The sequence below is a fragment of the Zeus faber genome (genome assembly GCF_960531495.2).
Source record: "Zeus faber genome assembly, chromosome: 14".
Taxonomy (NCBI): Eukaryota; Metazoa; Chordata; class Actinopteri; order Zeiformes; family Zeidae; genus Zeus; species Zeus faber.
In genome coordinates, this window is record NC_137200.1 from 23,980,588 (window position 1) to 24,003,923 (window position 23,336).

The 23,336-nt window shown below is 45.8% G+C and overlaps 1 protein-coding gene across 1 annotated transcript; it reads right to left on the reverse strand.

The window, feature by feature from the left end:
* Positions 1 to 300: 300 nt before the first annotated feature.
* LOC307239966 (scavenger receptor cysteine-rich domain-containing group B protein) lies at positions 301 to 8,519 on the reverse strand. The gene is made up of 7 exons (XM_080013542.1): positions 8,294 to 8,519; positions 8,119 to 8,187; positions 3,194 to 3,508; positions 2,855 to 2,935; positions 1,996 to 2,310; positions 832 to 906; positions 301 to 700 (listed from the first exon to the last, which is right to left on the reverse strand). Exons 1-7 carry the CDS (start codon positions 8,502 to 8,504, stop codon positions 384 to 386), a joined length of 1,383 nt encoding a protein of 460 aa, XP_079869668.1. The 5' UTR covers positions 8,505 to 8,519; the 3' UTR covers positions 301 to 383.
* Positions 8,520 to 23,336: the final 14,817 nt, after the last annotated feature.

A 23,336-nucleotide genomic window follows, 5' to 3' on the forward strand; every position in this document is an offset into this window, starting at 1 on the left:
TTTTCGGAAATAATTTCTCTGCGGGCAAAGGCCCGCGTGGTCCGACTGGGATGACTGACTTCATCTGCGAGGTGAATAATTGACGGGCTCGCTCCAGCATACCTTGGGAGTACGGTCGATATCTCAGCGTTTTGGGAGACAGAGAGAGTTAATAGCTTTGGTTTCCGCTGTTTCTCAAATAAAACATGTATACAATGCATATTATACGTATTTATTTATAAAGTGCTTAATAAGAGTAGATGGTTCTAGTATGTAATCATATACTGTTGTCGTATTATTTGTTTTCCTTGTTGTTGCCGGAGTCTTCCTTCCGCTCTGAGCTGCTATTTACACAATGTTTACAAGTCCTGGGTCGTGGTGGGGGGGGGCGGCTCCGCCGGGAATCACGACAGCGAGCAGGTGACGCCGGCGTCCTCCGAGTGGTCGCAGTTGTGCACCTCCCAGGATATGTGGGAGCACTCCCGGAGCGAGGCCTCGCCGCCGCCGCACTTGAGATTGTCCAGCAGGATGGGCCCGGCGCCGGGGCCGAAGAAGGCCTCCGCCCGCGCCGCCGCCGCCTCGCCGCAGCCCAGCTGGCGGCACACCACCCGGGCGTCGGGGAGGTCCCAGGCGTCGTCGCACACCGTGCCCCACTGGCCCCCGGAGAACATCTCCACGCGTCCCTCGCAGCGGTGCAGGCCGCCCGCCAGCCTCACTCCTCCTGCATGGGGGGGCGGGGGGGTGGGGGGGGGGGGGGGAGAGAAGAGCGACACCCGAATGCAGCTTTTATTTCACGCAAACGCGACGCCGGTGCTTCCGAACGAAGCGGCGCAAACTTGTTTGGTGTCTGACCTTCGCTGGGTGGTCTGGTGGTTGGGGTCCTGTCCGTCAACCCGAAGTCCCGTTCGGCTGGGACGCTTTGAAAGGCTGCGGGAGGGAGAAGGGAACAGAGAGGCTCAGGGGACATCGATTCCCAGAAAGTGCGGAGCCGAGCCGCCCGCCCCGTCGCCGTGCGATGGACGCCCGGCCCCGTCGGGCCGCCATAAAAGGGCGTCGCTCTCATACACGTCGCTCGGCGGTCAAGGTGTCGCTCAGTGGCTGCGTCGTCTAGCCCCGGGGGGGAACTGTGGGCTGGCCGCAGTGTTTTAAGGAAATGCGGTGAATCTCAGCTCCTACGAGGCGACGCCACGCTGCAGCCGTGTGTGAGAATGACTTGCTGTCTCGGCTCCTATCGTCTTTATTTTGGATTTAGCTTTTGAGGGGTTTAAATCTCGTCCACGGCTGTTTTGTGGTTGTGGATCTGAGGTGCTCTTGCCTGTCTCTTCCTCCGAGTAGTAGACTACTTTTAGGACGATAACTGCATTATATATTACACTATATAACATTGTAATGTACTACTGTTTATTATTACCATATCATCATATCGTTAGACTATGTTATTTCATAGTACACTCTACTTCCTACTCCATATATTATATGAATATACTTTGGTCATAATAATACCACCCCCAGTATTGCAAATCCTTATAAATAGTAAATAGTATTTTTCTCTATAATTAACCATACTTCTATATTTATTGTTATGGTTACTATCACTGGATGGACACGTAGTGATAGTAGTGAGCCAATGTAACGTTGGCTCACTACTAGTGAGCATATAGTGCCACTCGATGTTAACTCTGGATCGATAGATGTTTTTAACTCCATCTTTCTTCGTATCCCTTTCTGGACTTGCACCGTCTTTTGCCGTGACACCAGAATTTGACAAATAAAGCATAATCTTCTATGATCTTACACTTATACGTTGCAAGGAGACAGCCGCGGTGGTTTTCTGACCTCACCCACAGACGGTATCTGCATCTCATCCTATACACCACGTAGATGTGTTTCATTCTTCCAGGCCGTCATCTATACTACTCGTCCGTCAGGAATTAGCCACTTCAACATTTCCGCTTTGATCACATAACATTTGATCTTCGGATGTGCCGAGACGCGGCCTCAGGCCCGGTCCCTTACGTGAGCAGATCACTCCGGCGTCTTCGTGGTGGCCACAGTTGTGCTGGCCCCAGCCCAGGTGGAAGCAGTCCGTCAATTCGCCCTCGTTGCCGAGACAGTCCACGTTGTCGAGCAGGATGGGGCCCGAGCCGTAGCCGAAGTAGGCCAGGGCCTTGGCCGCCACGGCCGGGCCGCAGCCCAGCTCCCTGCACACCACCTGGGAGTTGGGCAGGTCCCAGTCGTCGTCGCACACCGTCCCCCACTGGTTGTTGTGAAAGACCTCGACGCGGCCTTGGCAAGTACTGTTGCCGTTCACCACTCGAATGGTTTGCCGCTCTGCGAACGGGAAAAAGAGAGGGGTGGACCAAAAATATTAAATACGGATGGGGGAGGGTAAATTATAATCGGGATCAAATTTAAATGGACAGTAAATGGAAGACTAAACATTTTTGAATGTGTTATAGTCGTCGGGTTTTCGGTTATTTTTCATTGTATATCACCTCTTGTTGTCAGAGCAGATGTGGCCACTGCAGCTGTACTTTCTGTCATCGGTTCTGTTCCATTTGGAACTAGAAGGGAAATATAACACATGAAAGACAGACAGTACTACTGCACCTAGGATGTTGCATTGAGACGTTGTGGTAAATAGCGACCTCTATTGGGTGTCAGAAGAAGTTCAGATTTCAAGCTACTAAATGAACCCGAGGGAGACAGATGCTGGGGTTTTGAATTTGGTGCATCAGCTAAGTCCAAATAGTACAGATGTAAGTTGGTACATTGCTTTGAGTCCTTAGTTACTTTCCAGCTCTGGAGTTCTGTCTAGAAGACAACCAGCAGATTGTTACTGACCTGTAGTTACTACTTTATTCTATTTTCTTACCTGCAGTACTTCCTGTGATGAACAACCTTCGGAAACCGATGGTATCAGTGTTCTGAGGCAGCATGGTTGTCAGATCTGTACCTTAAGAAGCACAGAAAATAGCAATGATAATAAGGACATCAATAGATGGACAGACAGACAGACAGACAGACAGACAGACAGACAGACAGACAGACAGACAGACAGACAGACAGACAGACAGACAGACAGACAGACAGACAGACAGACAGACAGACAGACAGACAGACAGACAGACAGACAGACAATAGATAGATAGATAGATAGATAGATAGATAGATAGATAGATAGATAGATAGATGGATAGATGCTCTTGTTTACCAGTGCAGACCACCCCGGCGTCCTCATGATGCCCACAGTTGTGGGTGCCCCATCCCAGGCTGTAGCACCTGGAGAGCTGCTGCTCGTTGCCGTTGCAGTTGACGTTGTCCAGCAGGATCAGACCGGTTCCGTAGCCAAAGTAGGCGTTGGTGTGGGCATACACGGCGTGCCCGCAGCCGATCTGCTGGCACACCACTTCGGCATCACTACTGCCCCAGTCGTCATCGCACACGGTTCCCCAGCTGCCCCGGTAGTGGACCTCCACCCGGCCCTGGCAGTGGTCCGGCCCGCCGACCAGACGGATCGCGCCATCTCCTGAGCAGAGGAAGGAGAGATTCATCAGGATTTGAATGAAAACTTGACTTACAAACTTCTATTTTTCTCCATAGTGTCAGTTTCTGTGCCACGATAAAAGTTAGAATTGTGTCGTGTGTGTCAAAAGGAAGCAAAGGTACCTATACGGCGCATACTGTAGGTTTAGGTCCTCATACTAAGAGTACTGCAACAAATAACAGAGGCAGGAAGGTTGAGAGAAAGATGAGTCTAGTGTTGCACTGGGAAAAGCAAATGTACTTCATTGCAGGGGCCGAACAAAAACAGCCTGATAAACAATAGATGTTCTCATGTGTCTGTCACCTACAATGGCCCTCCCAATGCAAGGAAAACTGTGGCTCAATGCGAGCCCAGGACCTTCCCCCTGGGGTTCATGGGATCTCCGGAGAAATGGGTGAACACATAAAATAAAGCCCATTCCCCGTCCGCTTTCTCATGACCCACTTGGGACCGGAGAGCGGAAAAATAAAGGGGAAGCTCAAATGAAGGCTGACCTTGCAAACCAAAAATACAGCCTGGAATGTTGGGAGGCCTTTGAGGTGCACTGTACTTTGTACCGTTCAGGCATCTGCGTGATACTGTCCGCTTAACCCCAAGATACTCATAAAACTTGGCCTTGGCCGCTGGGCATCGAGTGAAACTTAGAATGAGCGGACCTGATTTATAAAGTAAGGGACTGCACGCATTATTTTTCATCCATCTTCTCACCCCACCTCAGGGCCTCTTGTCCGCCACCTCTGTCCCTGCTTGTCCCTCACCTGCAGACATGCTACAGTCTCTAAATAGCCTGCCTTGCATGGGAGGGAAACCAGATGTGAACCTGGGGAATCAAACCTGGAGCTGTGAGGTGACAGAACTAACCATCCTGGTACCTTTCACATACTATTAAAGCATACTATGATTTCAGTTATACTTAACACATACTAAAAGGTATTCCATTTCAGACACAGCTAGGGTGTACTTGAGAAATTTGTGTTTTCTCACATTGAGAAGTTCTAGCCTATTACCCTTTTTCCACTGCACCAAAAACCCGGTAACACCCGCAAACATCTGGCATTTTGTCATTGGTGGGAAAAGTAGGTGATTGACGCCTTCCCCATTGCCAGTGAACAAGTATGCATTTACTTTTTTCACATTCAATGTCACGAACAGACTGGAAAAAGGGCGTGTCATGGTTCCAGTGTGGTTGGGAACATACCAGTAGAAGCAGCATGGAGTGTCCATGCCTGCAACCGCGCACCAGCAGTGCCCGATGCCGGTCCTTCAGCGGCGGGGAGCGGAGACCGGCTTGGGGCGGTGCTAGAGTGGCTCGGAGTTAGGCGGGGAAGGTGGGGGTTCCCCGCTGTGGTCTCCACACTCTGAACATTTCATGGTCCCCCATGCGGGAAAAGTGTCAATAACTTCTGATTTTGAATTGGATATGAAAAGATCGAATGATACACGGGTATTCCCGTCTATTTACGCGCCAATGTCCGGAACTTCAACGCATGTCGCAGCGCGGCGCTAGCGGGGCAAAAATTTGCGTGTCGACCTGTTTACATCGGAGCCAATCTGAGCTGGAGCCGATAAAAACCTGTGACTGGGTGTTACCTTTACCACTAATTACAAATGCTGGATGTTAGCGGGTGTTATTGGGTTTTCGGTGCAGTGGGAAAAGGGAATCATATAGCACATACAGTATGTATGTATGACACAAGGTGTCAACAAGGTTTTAATTGTTGTTCTTTTGGACTCAGGTGCAGCTTTTCACACCATTGATCACAACATTCTCAAAGATGGCCTGGAGTCTTGGAGATCATGTATCAGAGAAACATGATAACACTTCTGGTGTTGCACAAGGGAGCTGCCTTGGGCCCTTACTTTTTCTCACTTTACATGCTACCATGAGGTGATATTACCAGAGAACCTAATGCCAATTTCCATAACCATATGCCGATGACGCACAGCTGTATATTTCTGCAGAGCCGAATCTTGCAGGTGCCGAAAGTGCTCGAACTACCTGTCTAGCTGCTATAAATGAGTGGATCAGTTAAAATTTCCTAAAACTAAATGAAGATAAGGAAGAAATCCTTTCCATCGACCCCAAAGCCAAAAGGGAGGTATCAACCCCATTTTAACACAGTCTTGTCTCGGTCTCAGACAACAAAGACTCAGGATTTTATTTCCAGACCGGTCAAGACGACAACTGCGGGGATAAACTCACAAATTGCCTGTGCATTGTCTAATTTATTTGATAATGTCATGACTGTGATTGGATGTTAAACTTCCTGCTTCAAATGCAACCGATAACTCCACTCATTTCTGATTTGAAATTGTTGTTACTGGTAACAGCTGTTCTCCCCCGCCCGCCGCCCTTCACACGCACTCCAAGAAAGTGAATGCGGGAGACCGGATAGGAAGCTGTGGCTGTCTGGTAGGAGATGACGGTTTATAGGGGAAGACATAGTCGCCCAGAAAGCCCCATGCTGCCTCGAAAGTTGTGCTGTGTTAGATGGATGGTAAAAGATGGAAAAGTATTGTTGAAGTCAATTTCAGCTCCTTCGTGTTGGTTGAATTTGTTTGCTCATTGAAAACAAAGGAAAACACATAAAATGTACCTCTGCAATGCCTTTTGATTATTTTATCAAGACATTTCTCAGGGTAGACTTATACACAAATATATACTGTATATATGGCAATAAAAGAGGCAAATGAAGAGGAATCTTCATTTGTTTTCTGTGGCTGTTTTTATGGGGATGTGGATCTTTCTGATCAATTTCGCCCTGCCTTGGTCTTGGTCTTGACTCGGGCTCGCCCTGCCTTGGTCTTGACCCGGGCTCGCCCTGCCTCAGTCTTGGTCTTGACTCGGGCTCGTCCCCGCCTTGGTCCTGGTCTTGACTCGGGCTCGCCCTGCCTCGGTCTTGGTCTTGACTCGGGCTCGCCCTGCCTTGGTCCTGGTCTTGACTCGGGCTCGCCCTGCCTCGGTCCTGGTCTTGACTCGGGCTTGCCCTGCCTCGGTCTTGGTCTTGACTCGGGCTCGCCCTGCCTCGGTCTTGGTCTTGACCCGGGCTCGCCCTGCCTCTGTCTTGGTCTTGACCCGGGCTCGCCCTGCCTCGGTCCTGGTCTTGACTCGGGCTCGCCCTGCCTCGGTCCTGGTCTTGACTCGGGCTCGCCCTGCCTCGGTCCTGGTCTTGACTTGGGCTCGCCCTGCCTCGGTCTTGGTCTTGACTCTTGCTCGCCCTGCCTCGGTCCTGGTCTTGACTTGGGCTCACCCTGCCTTGGTCCTGGTCTTGACTCGGGCTCGCCCTGCCTTGGTCCTGGTCTTGACTCAGGCTCGCCCTGCCTTGGTCTTGGTCTTGACTCAGGCTCGCCCTGCCTCGGTCCTGGTCTTGACTTGGGCTCACCCTCCCTTGGTCCTGGTCTTGACTCAGGCTCGCCCTGCCTTGGTCTTGGTCTTGACTCAGGCTCGCCCTGCCTCGGTCCTGGTCTTGACTTGGGCTCACCCTCCCTTGGTCCTGGTCTTGACTCAGGCTCGCCCTGCCTTGGTCTTGGTCTTGACTCAGGCTCGCCCTGCCTCGGTCCTGGTCTTGACTTGGGCTCACCCTCCCTTGGTCCTGGTCTTGACTCAGGATCGCCCTGCCTTGGTCTTGGTCTTGACTCTGTCTCAACCCCCCCAAAGTCTTGGTCTTGTCTCAGTCTCGATACTCTGGTGTTGATCATTACTTGGTCTTGGTTTGGGTGGTCTTGACAACAACAATCCTGGGTATTCTCGTTTAAGTTTTAACTCTCATATTAAGAAAGTGACCAGAACAGCATGCTTTCGAAAAAACGCTAAAGATTCTTCTTTTCAGCTTGGCCTTCAATTAGCCCTTCAATTAGTCTTCTTGGTTGTTTTTGAATTGATTTGTACTATATTAATGTTAAGAGAGAAAAATAATAAAGAAGAGTTTTAAAAATTTTAGAGGTCAGAGATAGGGTGTATGGAAAAGACAGGATGTGATTTATGGCAAACAGTGTAAGACAACCCATGGGGAATGTTTATGTGTATGTGTGTCGAGGCCATTGTGGGAAGTGGATGAGAAAGAAACAGTAGTGAGGAAGAAAGGCAATGCAGGTGAGAAAAGAGAAAAGCACATGGGTTTATTTTATTGTGTGCATTTTGGGCGTCATGATGGTAAAATCCAAGACTTACTGAAATAAGTAAGTAAGTAAAATAATTTGCTGAGGAACACTTAATCTCACTCTGTTTTAAATGTATTTCATTCTTTTAATTATAACTTTGTAAATGCATTTTGCTTTGCTTTTATTATCACTATCTGATGGCTTTCTTTTAATGAAGACTGCACCAATAATACCATTATTTAAAGATGACAGCTGAAAGTGGTTATGTTTCGTTCTCTGGGGAAAAAAAGCCGCGTTGGATCCATTTGGATCTGAAGCTCAGAACGAAACTGTCAACATGGCCTCAACAAGTTTGCTGTGAACCCCTCACAATATCGATTGAGAGACGCTCAATGACTGACGTTGATTAACGTTCACGCTTAATCCTGCGCTGTGTACTTTCAGTTTGGATTAAACACAATCTCACTTGGGTGAGTACAGGGAACACTTACGTAAACCGGAGTTTCTGCGGGACGCTGTTGTGGGCTCTCCGTGTATCCTGGTTTCCAACACTGATGTATCTGGAAGGAATTCAGAGGAAACAGGCGCTTTTAGTTTTAGTTGCTTTGCGTTTGACTTTGACCTTTCATGTCACTCGGCGGAGACGAGCCGATGGCCCGGCCTCACCTTTGCAGGTGACGGCGACGTCCTCGTAGTGGTAGCAGTTGTGCACGCCCCAGCCCAAACTGCCACACTGGCTGAGATCCGTCTCCCCTCCTTTACAGTCCACGTTGTCCAGCATGATGGGTCCGGAGCCCTGGCCGAACATGGAGCTGCTGCCCACGGCCACGGCCAGCCCGCACGTCAGCTGCCGGCACACCACGTTGGCGTCCACCATGTCCCAGTCGTCGTCGCACACCGAGCCCCAGGAATCATTGTAGCGCACCTCCACGCGACCCTCGCATTTGTTGCGTCCATTCACGAGTTGCACTTTGGGTTGAAAATACACAGCGATGCTTGTCATGGCCCTGCTCTCTCTTCCTTGGCTCCTAACGATTATTCATTGTGATGTTACAAGTCATTTGAGAGTTTCGATCTCCGGCCGCATGGCTCAGGTGGTAACTGTTCAACCAACACTATTCATGTTACAGGAGTGGAAAAAAAATCAAAATCAAAAGGTCTATTGTTAGAGTAATATTATAGTCGTATGTCCTATTGTCTGGAAAATAATGAAACGAGAGGACAGATTGGAACGGCTCTAATGTAATGATAGTTAATAGCGAGAAAAATCCTCTTGTAATAGCTCTAATCCCTTTTCTCACTTAAAAAGGAACAAAACAAGACTGGATAGGCCACATGACTCCTTGGACCTGAGGTGGGGAGATGGGGGAAGGGAGAGAGGGTGCAATTGTAATTGAAGGGATTATGGAAATGGAGAGCTGAGGAAGTGACCTCGTTGAGAGTCCCCCCAAGGCACTGATCTGCCGCCCTTCACACTCACGCTCCCCCCGCAGATCAGCCAGCCACTGTTAGATTGCTTTTCGGGGGTCTGGGTTCTCTCTTATTGGGTGTGCAGGTGTGGCCGCCTGGGCCGTGCCTACCTTGGTAATGCGTCTTCACGGAGGTCTGCAGGCTGTTGGCTGAAATGGGAGGGAGGAGGGGGTGCGAGGGTGAGGGGGAGAGAGTTTGGTCAAAATTATTTGTTGAAAGGAGGTTCTTGGCCTTCCACGGTTACTGTACTCTATATCTACTATATCCATTTTCCTGTAATTCTAGACACGGTTGAAACACAACAGGAAGCCTGTTTACCCCATGTGCAACACTAGCAAGTGATTCACAGTAGAAAACTGTGTTGCCCCGCTCCCACCAGAACTTTGGAGTTTGTTTTTAAAGAAGAAAAGCAGTACGGCCATAACTTTGACGGAAGATGGACACGACCTTCACATTTGCAGCGACCCTCATGATAGGACCTGAAGTCAATGCTTATTTTCTTTGATGACGTCCGACCATAAAAATGAAAAAAAGGCCGTGGATGTGCCAGATATTCCTGATATGATTCATCGTATAAATTAATACAAAGATGGATAGGTGGATAGATAGACAGACAGACAGACAGACAGACAGATAGACAGACAGACAGACAGATAGATAGATAGATAGATAGATAGATAGATAGATAGATAGATAGATAGATAGATAGATAGATAGATAGATAGATAGACAGATGGACAGACGGACGGACAGACAGACAGGTAGATAGATAGACAGACGGACAGACAGATAGATAGATAGATAGATATATAGATAGACAGACAGACAGAGAGACAGACAGATAGACAGGTAGATAGACAGACAGACAGACAGACAGACAGACAGACGGATAGACGGATAGACGGATAGATGGATAGATGGATAGACAGATAGACAGACAGATGCAGGTCTATCACTCTACACCCAATGTAGGTCACACCACAGGCTTCACCCGTTGTAACCGGTGTTGATACTGAAACCACATATAAACACACGGGGTCTCTGTGGGCGCCGCAGGTCACCTGTTCAGCCGCAGGGTTTTCAAAGGGCTTCTTTCCAAATGGGGACAGAGGAGTGAAAAGCCTCCAAGCTGAACGGTACTCACCGGATACTGCACGCCTGCTCACTCCCGTGTCCCCTGCAACGACAGCACGTCAGGGAATGAGACAAATTACAAACAACGACCGGCATCAGCACGAACCGGTGAACGCGCTCCGCGGCCTCGCCGACCCATCGAGTCCCAAACGGAAGCACAGACTTAAACGGCCACCGGGCCTCCTGAGCCCCCCTGGCGAGCGCGGGGCGGACGACCCTCACCCGGCTCCACAGCCACAGCCCCCGGGACTACGTGGTGAGGCGCCGTCGCACAGGGATGAACTATCGAGACTCCGACGTGCCCGGTGACGGTGACCGGAAGCCGAATACCGTGACTGGCTTTGTGGAGCTCCGTTGGCCTCTGTAGACAAGGCCTCTGTAGTTTTCGTTTTGTTGTTACGCACCCACCTCTATGTCGGGTACAGTCTGTCATACAGGCTGGGCGAGGAAATGATGAAGCTCACGGTATCCATCTGATATGCTCAAAATACCACTTTAACTTTTATACACGGCAAAATGTTCCGTTTCCAGATCGCAAATATGACACGTTGAGTTTTTATATTTACTCTGTCCACGGGGGAGAGGCTCCGCATTCTCCTTCAAGTCATATGGACGACTGTATATCACATGGAATTTCAGACAGAAGAGCCACTTTGGGAAGCGGAAAAGTCTCACTAAACGGGAATACTTCATTATCCAGAGACGGTCCAGTGTTTTGTTTTTAAAACGCAAAAAAATAGAAGGTAAATATATCCTTGAGCGTGGGGACAGTCACCCCAAGCCAGAGGTGGAAAGTAACTGGTTGGAACTACTCTCATCCCAGTACTCAAGTACATTTTCACCTGGAGCCGTACTTTCATTGAGTAGAACTTCAATTCAGCATTTCTACATTTCCCCGTTTTCTGTTATGACAAAGAACTGCACTTTGCCATTGTTCAATTTTGCAATTTTTGCTGTTCACACAGAACAGTTTACCCGGGAAATATTTTAACATTAACCCTTATGCAGACTACAGAGAGACCTTACAGAAATCACAGGGACATTTTAAAAGATTATTATTTCTATGTCTGCAGTTTGGTGAACGGTGTCGCTAATTTGTACAAAATACAGAACACTGCTGTATGTGTGCACAAAAATAGATAAAAAATGCCTTATTCATATGTTACGTTCATTCATACGTTTCTATGTTATTCAGATTTGCGTTATATCCACAGGGTGAAAAAGTAACTTGGTAAGTAATTACTTGAGTAGTTTCTCCGTAATCGAATTCATACTTTTAGTCTCTCACTTAGTTACTTCTACTCGTGCCACTGAAGCGACGTATTTCTGTCATTCCAGATAAGATTCTCAGTATTCTCTCCACCTCCGCTTTTTTCCCCGACTTCAGCACCCGGCGCCCACTCACCGAGCTGCAGGGGCCTGCTGAGGGCCGCCAGTAGCAGGGCCGCCAGGAGCAGGGCCGCCAACAGCGCCGCCAGGAGCCAGGCTGCCGGGCTCCGGCGCTTGCGCACGCCCTCCGTCACGCGCCGGCCCCGCATGGTTGCCTGAGCGACCATCCGCCTGCAACAAAAACACATTCACACCCGGTGGACTCGTCCCCTTTTCCGGTCTCTCCCTCCCGGTTCCCCCGCCGGACTCCCCGGGGTGCGGAGCCCTGTCACGCTGAGCGCGGTGGGACTCCCAGCTGCCCTACAACCACTCGAACAATAAGCCTCATTCCGTGCTGGTTCAGTGTACTCTAATTATGGTATCGGATTGTTTCCTCTGATGGACCCTGCGGCCAGATCGCCGCTGCGGTATTGACGGGAGTCTGAGGTCAGTCAACTGGATCGAGAGACCACGTGGTGCTCGGGGTGAGGTCGCACAGTCGGCGCGATGGTGATGGATCAGGGTGAATACGTCGCCCCTCGCACACCAGGAGAACCTACATCGTCCGCGTGTTTTACACCTTCGGCAAACCGCTGCCTTTCCTGAACACCGGCCTCAGAGTTTGACTTTGTCGCCGTCGACCCAAAATGGCTGCGATTCTCTGCCCCTCGCCCGCTGTTTGCGCCGGTCACGACAACCAGGTCAGTGCAGGGTCTGTCTTGCTGACGGCGAAGCCAGAGGTGACTTTGAAAATGTCCCGCTCTTCAGCGTCTGGCTGGGAAGGGGTTGCGTTTCATGCAGAGATAGCCAGCTGCATCACAGTTTTGGATGGCCGAGGGGGTTTTCCTTCGGCCATCCGATACAGGGATTTGTGCCGGGATGCACCCGATGTCCACTTGGCCGCACGCTGATCGGGCTCAACGTACGCAGCTTCCTTCGCATGGGCACCGGCCGTGCTCTACACGGTAGCGAAAATGGAAAATTACAGTTAGAGTAAAAAAAAAAAAAAATGTAAAGTAACATTTTTTTCGTTTGACATGCCGACCACTATGTGTGGACCGACGAAATCCTGTGCCACGTGCATTCTTGTAAGCGACAAATAAAATAAAAAAAGCGCCGCCCTAGCATTTACTCAGAAGCTCCATTATTGTCACGACAAACGCATTGTTTGTCACGGCTCCCTGCAGGAAGTGACTTTGGGATGTTTGCCTTTTTCCCCCAGCAGCATTCCCCCCTGACCTGGCTGGAATGCGTATTAGGGGATGATGAGGGGAGAATTTGATATTGGCCCCTGGAGATAGTGGACATTCCGGGCCTGTGGGGCACAAAAAGACATTTCTGCTTCTCGCCGTCCCCGTCGTCAGGCATAAATGCGGCTTCCTGCAATCTGTCACTAGAACCCTCCAAAACGCTCGGGCACCCGATGACACCCTATGGGCGCCTCTCGTCTCCTTGGTGAGCAGGAGGAAAGGGGGGTGGGTGGGGGTGCGAGGGGTCATGTTAAAATCCAACCTCCCTCTTCAGGAACTGCACTGTGTGTGTAAACTTCCAGTACACGTTGTTGTCCGGATGTACACCGTTTACATTTGCAAAATCACGCGATGCAGAGTTGGCGTCGAGACGACGCGCGCGCGCCAGTTCGAGCACTCACGTGCCGATCGAGTGTCATCGGAAATGCCGACGGTTGACCCTCAAAACGCTCAAGAGGAACGAGTGATCCCAGTGATTTCCGGTTTTGGGAAATCGCGCACTGTGCCGAAAAACCAGTATTCACACAGAGAAATGCAGAATTCCTTCTTGACGATGACGATGTCATGGTCGTCCGGAGTGGTGACCGAAACGACACGGTGGCAAAGCGCAGGGACGGAATGAACAAATAGGTCTGGACGGTGCGTCCTGATGGACGGACGCTCATTGTCTGAGCTGTTGCACCGACTTCACCGCCGGGGGGGCCTGAGGGCCGCAGGCCGTGAAGAGAGCCGTTGTACGTTTCCGATTGAGAGGCGGGGATTCAAACACCGGCACCGCGGGCCGGAGCTCACGGCCGCCTCATCCCTCGCGCCCAGCGGACAAACCGCTCCAGACTCTGGGACACAAACGGTCCGGTTGTGGGGGATGAAAAATAATCTGGTCCCCAATGTTATGTTGTTCAATACTCCATTCATAGTGGGATGTCGCGCAGATCTGTCGGGGAATAATGTCGCCTTTTGTGTGGACGGCGCCTCCCCTCCCTTCTCCCTTCCCCAGCACAGAGGAAAAGCTGAAAGATCCCGGTCCCGCAGAAATACCCCTCAACTCCGCAGATAAAAGCTGCAGGACGGCCGCGTCCATCACTTTAAAAGGAGGGGTGATCTGCGGCCGTTCAATACAGATTCATCGCGTCTGTCGTCGCGCTTATCTGACAGACATCTTCCTTTCAAAAGCCATCGCACATCAACTTTATGATTTGCGCTTTGACATCTAGCGGGCTTACAGTTTAGTAACCTACTCATGACTGAGTTACGGGATCAAAAACTAAAATATGAACCTAAAATCCGATACAAGGAGCGGTACTTTGTAATGTGTTCAAGTGTATACTGTGTATACACTTATAGTGTGTAATGTGTTCAAGTGTAAAACATTCCCCGATGATGAGAATGTCATAATTGCTGCTCCGTCCATGACACTAGACCTTTATCACATTATTATGAAACAACAGAAGCACACAAAAAAATTAAACAAGATTAAAAAGGTAAATTAATATTGCAATGGTGAGTATTCAGAGTAAAATGCAAAGTAAAATACAGGCATGCCAACTTAGAAATAACCTTTTTGGTTTTTTTTCCCCAATTCAAATAAGTATACATACCTGTTTTACTGGTCTTTCAACCCACAGTTACAAAGCAAACGATGCACTTCTTCCACAAACAGCCCCAGAAAACACACTGTCCTCGAAACTCAAGCGGCAGGCAGGTTAATTCCAAAAGCCTCGTAGAAAAAAGCAGAAACTAGAGGACGGGCTGGACCAGGCACTGGCGGAGAGCTCCATGCACGAGGGGCTTCATCTCCTCGACCCTCCGGAACTATAAGCACCTGGCGTCAGGGACACGGATTACGTGAAACAATAAAGGCGGCGGCATCGTATGTTAATGGCCTGACGCCCTGCACTGTCTGCGCTTAAAAGAAGGCGAAGAAAGAAGACAATGGGAGGCAGCCCTTCACAGGTAGCCCCAGCATCTCCAGTTTCAGGTGGAGCTCAGACAAGGTGCGGCCCTGCTCATCTCCCTGTGCAGAGGGAGGGAGAGGCCGAGGACCTGAGCGTGTGTGTGTGTTTGTGTGTGTGTGTGTGTGTGTGTGTGTGTGTGTGTGTGAGAGAGAGAGAGAGAGAGAGGGGTGGATGCATTCAACTGTACCACAGAAAATAACTTGACTGAAGTAAGCGACTGAGGGAACAGGGACTTCTTCACAAATCATTCATTGGCTCGCCACAGCACATTGTTTTCGAATTTTGTTTTCGTTTTTAAAGCAGGACAGAAGTACGGCTCACATACACACACACACACACACACACACACACACACACACACACACACACACACACACACACACACACACACACACACACACACACACACACACACACACACACACACACACACACAAAAGAAACCAAACAGATGCTTAAAAAAAAGTCTTGAAACTCAGAATCAAAACTCAGAACTGAGCTTATTCTGCCAGGTACATTCACATCCGCATGGAGGATTGTTGAATTTCCAATGACGATTAGCATTTAAAAAAAAAACTAAGCAATATGAAAATAAATGAAAATAAAAGAGTAAAAGAACAATAAAATGAAATAAAAATGAAATAAAGCTTTAATAAAAATAAAATAGTCAAATATACACAACTGTAAATGTGATTCTATGGACATGTTGGGTTATTTGTATGGCTATATAGGGTATGATTTATAATTATAATGAACTACTATGTATTTACTAAGTTATTACAGTTTATACATGAGAAAAAAGAAAATAATGATATTTTTTCTTTCTTTTGACTGGAACAGAATAGTGTGTTTAAGATTATACAGCTAGCTTTGAGAAAATACATCATAAACGCCTTAGTCAAATAAACAAATGAAATAAATAGGTTTTTTTAATTGAAATAAGTACCTTTTTAAAGAGGGCTGCAGACTTTTGACGCTCTCCATTCTGACGTCTTTCCCAGCTTCAAGAAAAGCTTTGTTGGGCCTGTATTAGACCTCACACTTGATCATTTCAATCATTTGAATTAAAATAAACATTCTTGTTTCTGAAAAATTCCCGCCTGATTGTTGCACTGCATTAGACCAATGTATTACTGAAGTTTTTTTCATTTATTTATTTGTTTTTTTTCATCGATTTTTTTTTTTTACGAAGCAGTGGTCTCAAATAGGGACACAAGTAAAATCTGAGTCTATTGTCCAAGGATTATAGAAAAGAAAAGCCTCTATAAAGCGGCTGAATGCAGATCAAGTAATACCATTAAACATATATAATATACAATACAGTTCCTTCAATCGCATTACTCCTCATGGAAAAGAAGTCCTTGGGCCGCTCTGGGTTGTGCTGCAGATTGTGCACTCATAGCCATCGCCGAAGCACTAATCCTTCCTGATCCTGGGAGAAACGTGCTGGACGCTCACGCCCATTGTCAGGGTGAACAGGGACCAATTCAGCCTTTCCGACCGCACTGTCACTCGCATGGTTGATGAGTCAAACTGGAAGGGGTTCCTGTTACACCGCGCTAATCCTCCAGCCCCCAGGGACCGACCGACCGCTGATCGCTCCCGTATTTCTAGATTATTTTCGGTGAAAAGATTCACATTTTGAGGTTGCGTCTTACTGTGGCTTAGCCTCCTGGATGTCTTTTAGAGGCTGAGGGAGGTTTGGAGTGCCAATTTAATTCTTAATTCCATTTTTGAGCCTCTCCTTATGAATTAAAAAATTGGTGGAATAAATCGACTAAGTTTCATGTATAAATAAGGTAAATAAATAAATAAAGTAACAAATAAATAAATAAATAAATAAATACACAAATAAATACATGTACAAATACATAAAGAAAGTAAGTAAGTAAATAATAATAATAATAATCATCATAAATTGAAGTGAATTTTTGCAATAAATGTCGATGAATATGGATATTTGTTGTGCTTGACTAATGCAAAAAAAACAAAAAAAAACCTGTCAAAACAGATTCCCAACTGAATGTGCTGGACTCAGTACATCCGAAAAACAAAGAAAACAATGGCTCCGTGACTTTGTTTGATTTATTCACCCACTGAGCAGATTCCGGTCCGCTGCCTTTAAGCAAAACTTAATTTCAATGTCGAGTCAAGTCACATCTGTTTCCAAAGCCCTTGAATCACAGCGCGGCCTCCAAGGGATTCGCAAGCTTCACGTTCGACGCAAAAAGTCAACCGTCTAAACCGCCACACGGGCGAGGAAACACATGGAAGAAAGCTCGCAAAGCTGCCAACGACGGAGGGGTCGCCCCGTTCCGTTAACTGCAGCGTGACCGTAACGATTTGGGAGCCAGGGGCACAGCAGCTCCGGTCATCGGACAGACATCAGACATTCCTCCCCCGGCTGGGCAGATCCTGTGCCGCCGGGGGAGATGGTCGCCCCCGTGATTAGCCCCCCCCCCGTGAAAGGCTGCGACGCGACCCACCGGCGCTCACGCCTGGCTCGTAAAGCTTGTTTTTTGGAGTTTACGGCGATCACTGATGGACGAAGCATTCTTACCAATGGTTAAGCTTTAAGTGAAGGTTGTGAAGCCCGGGTTGATATATCATCACAGGAAAGGTGTGATGTGGTGAGCTTTACCACTGTCTTATACTTCAGTAAAATGGTAAAAAAAATCTTGATGGAGACTGATACGACAATAAAAATACGAAGAAATAGACTCTTCAAAACACTGTGTGTGCTCCAAGAATATATTGTTGGGTTTGGGACGCGTCGGACACTGAGTGCGTCCTCAGGGACTATCTTACGTGACGCAGAGGGAAACACTGCGTTCGGAAAGGGGAACGGCAGCGCAGAACGCGTTACGTCACGGAGTCACAGGAATCCTTCCCCTCCAAGAAGTGATCAATCACGCCTGGATGTCTTTGAAGGACATCCTTAGACATCCTGCTCAGCCCTTTGTCACGCGTCGCTGCTCAAAGTGGGTCGGCGCGAGCGATACTCTGCATCCCGGAGGGGGAAGCTCGTGACACAGTGGTTGAGGTATGACATAATGAGGCTGACGTTACGTATCCGTTTTCAAGCAGCTCCCTCTGATATGTCATTAGAATACATCAACATTTACACAAATTACTAATTTGTGTTCTTGAGTGTTCTTGTGTTCTTTATTTTCTATTATATTTTGCGCCAGCGTTTGTATATTATACAAAATATAATAGAAAACAAAGAGCGGCACTTGACTAGATGCGGGTGTCGCCTTGTGAAAGAGAAAAGGTGATTGGGATCAGAGTGGCTGCAAAACTGCAAACCTTTTACCTGTTGCTCGTTAGACCAACCAACGAGCAACAGGTAAAACCCCCATCCCCACACACACTCAGGACAGGAGCCCCTGTCATGACACAGGTCCATCTGATCCTGGGCCCCAATTACCTAGACCTAGGACAGGTGTGGCTGCTCAAACCACACCAGTCTCTCTCTCTCTCTCTCTCTCTCTGTCTCTCTCTCTCTCTCTCTCTCTCTCTCTCTCTCTCTCTCTCTCTCTCTCTCTCTCTCTCTGATTTCCTGTCTACCACTACCAGTGTTTTTTTTTCCATTTTCAAACACACAAACAAGTTATATGGATCACTGCACATCTTTCCAATACATTCCTAACTGTGTTGACAGCTTATAGTGTATACTGTACGTTGACATGGAGCTTCCTGTTTGATCAACATGTTATTGAGAGGGTATGTAACGTACCTTGGGGGATTTCTACATTTTGATTGTCAAACAATGGAATCTCAGAAAGAATTGAATCAAAGCTTTCCCCAGGTATCATGTTATACAGTGTGTACCTGCCCGACATATCTGGCTGTGGAGAGCAGGGGCAGTGACCATGGTGATGAATTAGTACTTTGGATGAAGAGTTGTGCATAATACGACACTGTAATATCTATGTAATAAAAGTCTCCCTGGAAAAAAACAACTGGAAATGGATTCAAATGAAACCTTTCATAAAATGATTGTTTGAGTCGAGTTTGTACTGTATATTTTGTTCATGAATGTCAGTTCAGATCAGGTAATTCATGCTTTAAAAATATATTGATTTTTGTAGAGAAATACAGTATTATTGTCGGGTTTTTCCCCCTTCAACTTGCAAAATGGGGGTTTTTTTTAACCACCAGAGAGATATGTTCCACCTGCCCAAAGGAAATCTTTCTGTTTCTGATCGATTTTCCTGATTCTATGAATGTATGGTGGTGTTATAATTATCATTATTATTATTATCATTTTTATTTTTATTTTTTTATTTTTTTGGTGGTATTATTTAAACTTGTGCCAGCCAGTCTTGAAATGTTTATGGAGCTACAAGGACATAGCCAACTGTGATCATAGTAGAATATTGTTGACATTGTCGCAAGGAAACAGAGACCCATACTTAAAGTTATTATTATTTTTTTTAATACTTAAAGTGCAAAAATAAAACCTTGGCGAATATAGATCTTTTTAAGTTAGCAAAACATTATAAATGAACAATGAACATCAGAACAAGCATTACATTAGAACAACAATTATAAATAAAAATAAATAAAAATAAGACTGTTGAACATAGCCCATTATGGCCCCCTTGTATATATATATATAACAACATATTATAAAACATTGGAAGAAACTATTTTAGCAGTAACAGTCAAACTTCCTTCTCCTGCCCTTCTACCTTTCTCTGTATCTCTCTCTCTCTTTAAAAATGCTGTGCATTCCAGCACAGGACAGGTCAAAAGTCTGCAGGGAAAATCAATGTATTTCACTCCAGGTTTGGAACGTAACCACCAGAGGGGGGTACTGTGTGTGTGTGTGTGTGTGTGTGTGTGTGTGTGTGTGTGTGTGTGTGCGTGTGTGTGTGTGTGTGCAAGCTTGTCTCTTGGTTAGAAACTGGTTTAATTTTATGCTTGATCATGTTATTCTCAGTAGTGTAATGACTATGTGAGAATATACAGAACAAATGGTGTTGCGTATTGCGTATATTCCTGCATAGGCAGGAATATTGATATTGATAGTGATATTTGATTAATACAGTTTCTTTATCAAAGGTTTCATGAAATAGGTTTGAAATGTATTGTAATTTCTATATAATCAACTTGTAATTCTCTCTGATATAACAACAGTAGCCTGTGAAATACTCAAATTCACATGAAACAGTTGCACAGTATGCAATGTGGATTATTGGTATTTTGACCATAATGTCAATTTTGAAAGTTAATTAGGAAATAGTGTTGTTTAGCCTCAATGTGTTTCTTATTGCACTAAATGTGTATAACAATACATAAAAATTGTGACACTGGCTCCAAAATAATAATAAAAGCCAAAAAAAACAACAAGTAAAATGATCACATTTTTGGACATAAAACAGGTTCATGGGCCAAAAAAGATTGAGAACCCCTACGATAAGGAACACAACAACTGATTCTTCATTATGGGATGATTCCGTACGCGACTACTGCTGTTTGGGACCACTGCTGTGGGCTACAGATAACGGCCACAGAGCCCACAATAAGGCCCTGACACACTTAGAAACATTTACATCAACATCGTTCGCCAACGTTAACATCAACCAGCAACACGATGAGACACTGGGAAACAGGCCTATGGGCAACGCAGCAACAGGGCAACTGTCAAATGGAATTTCAGCCAATCAGAACATAGGCGCTTTCTAAATCTGCGTTCTTGTCTGTACTTGTGTTCTTGTGGACTTGTGAAATGTCATCAGTCGCAGCCCAAGTACTGCTCCAATTCAAAGTACGCATCAAGCCAAATCCAGTCCGAATGCCCAGATGTGGCCTTGCTCCGCCCATTTTATGGAGGATGCATCGGTGGTGACTTGTGTGGATTTGGGACAGGCAAATATCCCAGAATGCATTTCGTACCAAGCGGTTGTAATGGTATTGCTCCCTGGGAGTCTGTACTTCCGAGCCTAACTTGCCAAGTCTGAACTACCAAGTCCGCAAGTGCGTACTTTGCGTACTTGGTATTGAGAAACGGCCATAGAGACACCGAAAATAAATCGAGTTCCTCTCTTTCATCAAAATGTAGTAATTTAATTGCAAGTGCATTTCAAATCATACACACATCACAATAATTCCAATCAATTCATAGAGCATGAATAAAAAATAAAAATAAATACAAATATAATACTGATTTTTCCTCACTCCTCTTCAGCAACTGAATGTAGAGTTTCTATAATCTTTTTTTTTTTTTTTAATCAGGTATATTTAGGTATTAATGTAATTAAAGAAATTAGCATGTGGCGAGACTTTCTTTCTAAGCTGGTCTACTTGGTAGTTTAAAGTTTAGGTAGGGTGTTTTAGTATACTGTATATCCAGATATTTTAACCCAACACTCCCACTTAGCAGAGAAAAACGTAACCATACCAAGCTCCTTCGCATCGGACCAATGCAATATCACATGACTGCAAATCTGGACTGTGATCGTAGGATTTTGGGTCTAACTGTACATATTGCCACAGGGGTCGCTGTTAATCTCGTATTTCCCGATATTAAAAGGTTGACTTTTTCTCAATAAAAAACTGAAATGTTAATGCTGAACGTTGACATTGTTGGTTGATGTTGATGTAAAAGTGGCTATGCGTTTCAGGGCCTGAACTTTACCACAGTCCATAGAACTCACGTTACCAGGATCTGAAGTTCAAGTTCAAGAGATTATTTGTCACATACATATACATACGTTCATACATATATGCAGTGAAATGTCATGACACCCGGTGATTACGCACAATAAGCTCTATAAATACTAAAAAATACCAAAATGTGCGTAATCGACACAAGGTGCTCGCGCAGGCAGCCGCAAGGGGAGGCGCCACAATCGCGATTCTGGGTCCTATAATTATATAATTGAATTAATTGACTGTGTTGTATTAAATATACAATTATAAGAATAATGACAATTATGATAATAATAATAATGATAATAATTATAATAACAATAATTATTATAACAATACCAACAATAACAATGATGATAATATCAATAATGATAATTATGATAATAATAATAATGATAATTATAATAATAATAACAAGACCAATAATAAAATAATAATAACAACAATAATAACAATAACAATAATAATAACAATAATAATAACAATCACAACAATAACAATAAAAAACAATAATAATAACAACAACAACAATAATAATAATAATAATAATAACAATAACAATAATAATAATAAAAATAATAATAATAATAACAATAGCAATAATACCAATAACAATAATAACAATAACAATAATAACAATAATAATAACAATAATAATAATAACAATAACAATAATAACAATAATAATAATAACAATAATAATAATAACAATAATAATATAACAATAACAATAATAACAATAATAATAATAATAACAATAATAACAATAATAATAACAATAACAATAAATCTATGAACGTATGTATATGTATGTGAACAATAATCTCTTGAACTTGAACTTGAATACCAAATTATTTTACAAACAGACCCACCTTACCATGGTCAAAACACCAAACTGACTTTGCCATGGTCCGAAAATCAAACTGACTTCACCACGGTTGGAAAATCCAACTGACTTTACCACAGTTTGAATGTGGGCCGGACCCCTAATAATAATAATAATAATAATAATAATAATAATAACAAAAACGACAACAACAATAATAATAATGATAATGAAAGAAGAAGGAATATAGCCGCAGACAGCTATACATGGGGTCTAGTATTGACACCAATTACACATTCTCAAGTTCCCATGGAACGTAGCATCAGTTTGTGCTGTCGCTCCTCTTTACGTCAACATTACGTCTAAAACAAGATTAATTTTCCGAGTTTCCTTTGAACGCGGCCTTGTATCCCGCCCGGGGCGCTGTTGGCACCGCGCTGCGGGCGGGTTTATCTCCCAAATAGGAGCCTCTCTGGGTGGAGTTTGCATGTTCTCCCCGTGCTCACATGGGGTTTCCTCCGCCTAACGTCAGTGAGGACCCCCACCCCCAAAACTCACTCGTCGCCAGGTCCCCAGGCGCTTCGACGATTGCGGCCCACTGTTCCTGGCTGCCCAGGAGCAGTGGGCATTTAACCCGTCCCGACAAGCCAGGCTGGGTTGTCAGGCGAACAGTGGCATGTCGATGAAGCACGACCGCCCGGCTACTTTGGTTCAGATTTAATCGTTTTTCCACTAATTTCTGCTCCGTATTTGGATCGATTTGGATGAAACCTAAGCCACGAGGTGTTTGTGACACACCTTAAACGACACCTCAACCGTGTTATAAAAATAATAATAATAATAATAATAATAATTACATTTCAATAACACACAACAATAACAATAGGCTCCCTGCGGCCGGACCCCAAACAATAATAAAACCCGTTTCCTTCCTCCGCTGGTTCCCTACCGCCATGACGGGACCGGAGGTACCGCTGCTCTGCGGCCACCAGCGGCCGCTCCCCCCACGCTGCAGCGTCCAGCGGGTCCGAGCCTCCCCCTGTTCA

Coding starts and splice junctions, on each gene's coding strand:
- LOC307239966 (XM_080013542.1), bottom strand. CDS start 8,504: ATGGTGGACGCCAACGTGGTGTGCCGGCAGCTGACGTGCGGGCTGGCC. Junction 3,509..8,118: donor CCGCAGAAACTCCGGTTTAC/GTAAGTGTTCCC, acceptor TCCTCTGCTCAG/GAGATGGCGCGATCCGTCTG. Junction 2,311..2,854: donor CATCACAGGAAGTACTGCAG/GTAAGAAAATAG, acceptor TCCCGTTCGCAG/AGCGGCAAACCATTCGAGTG.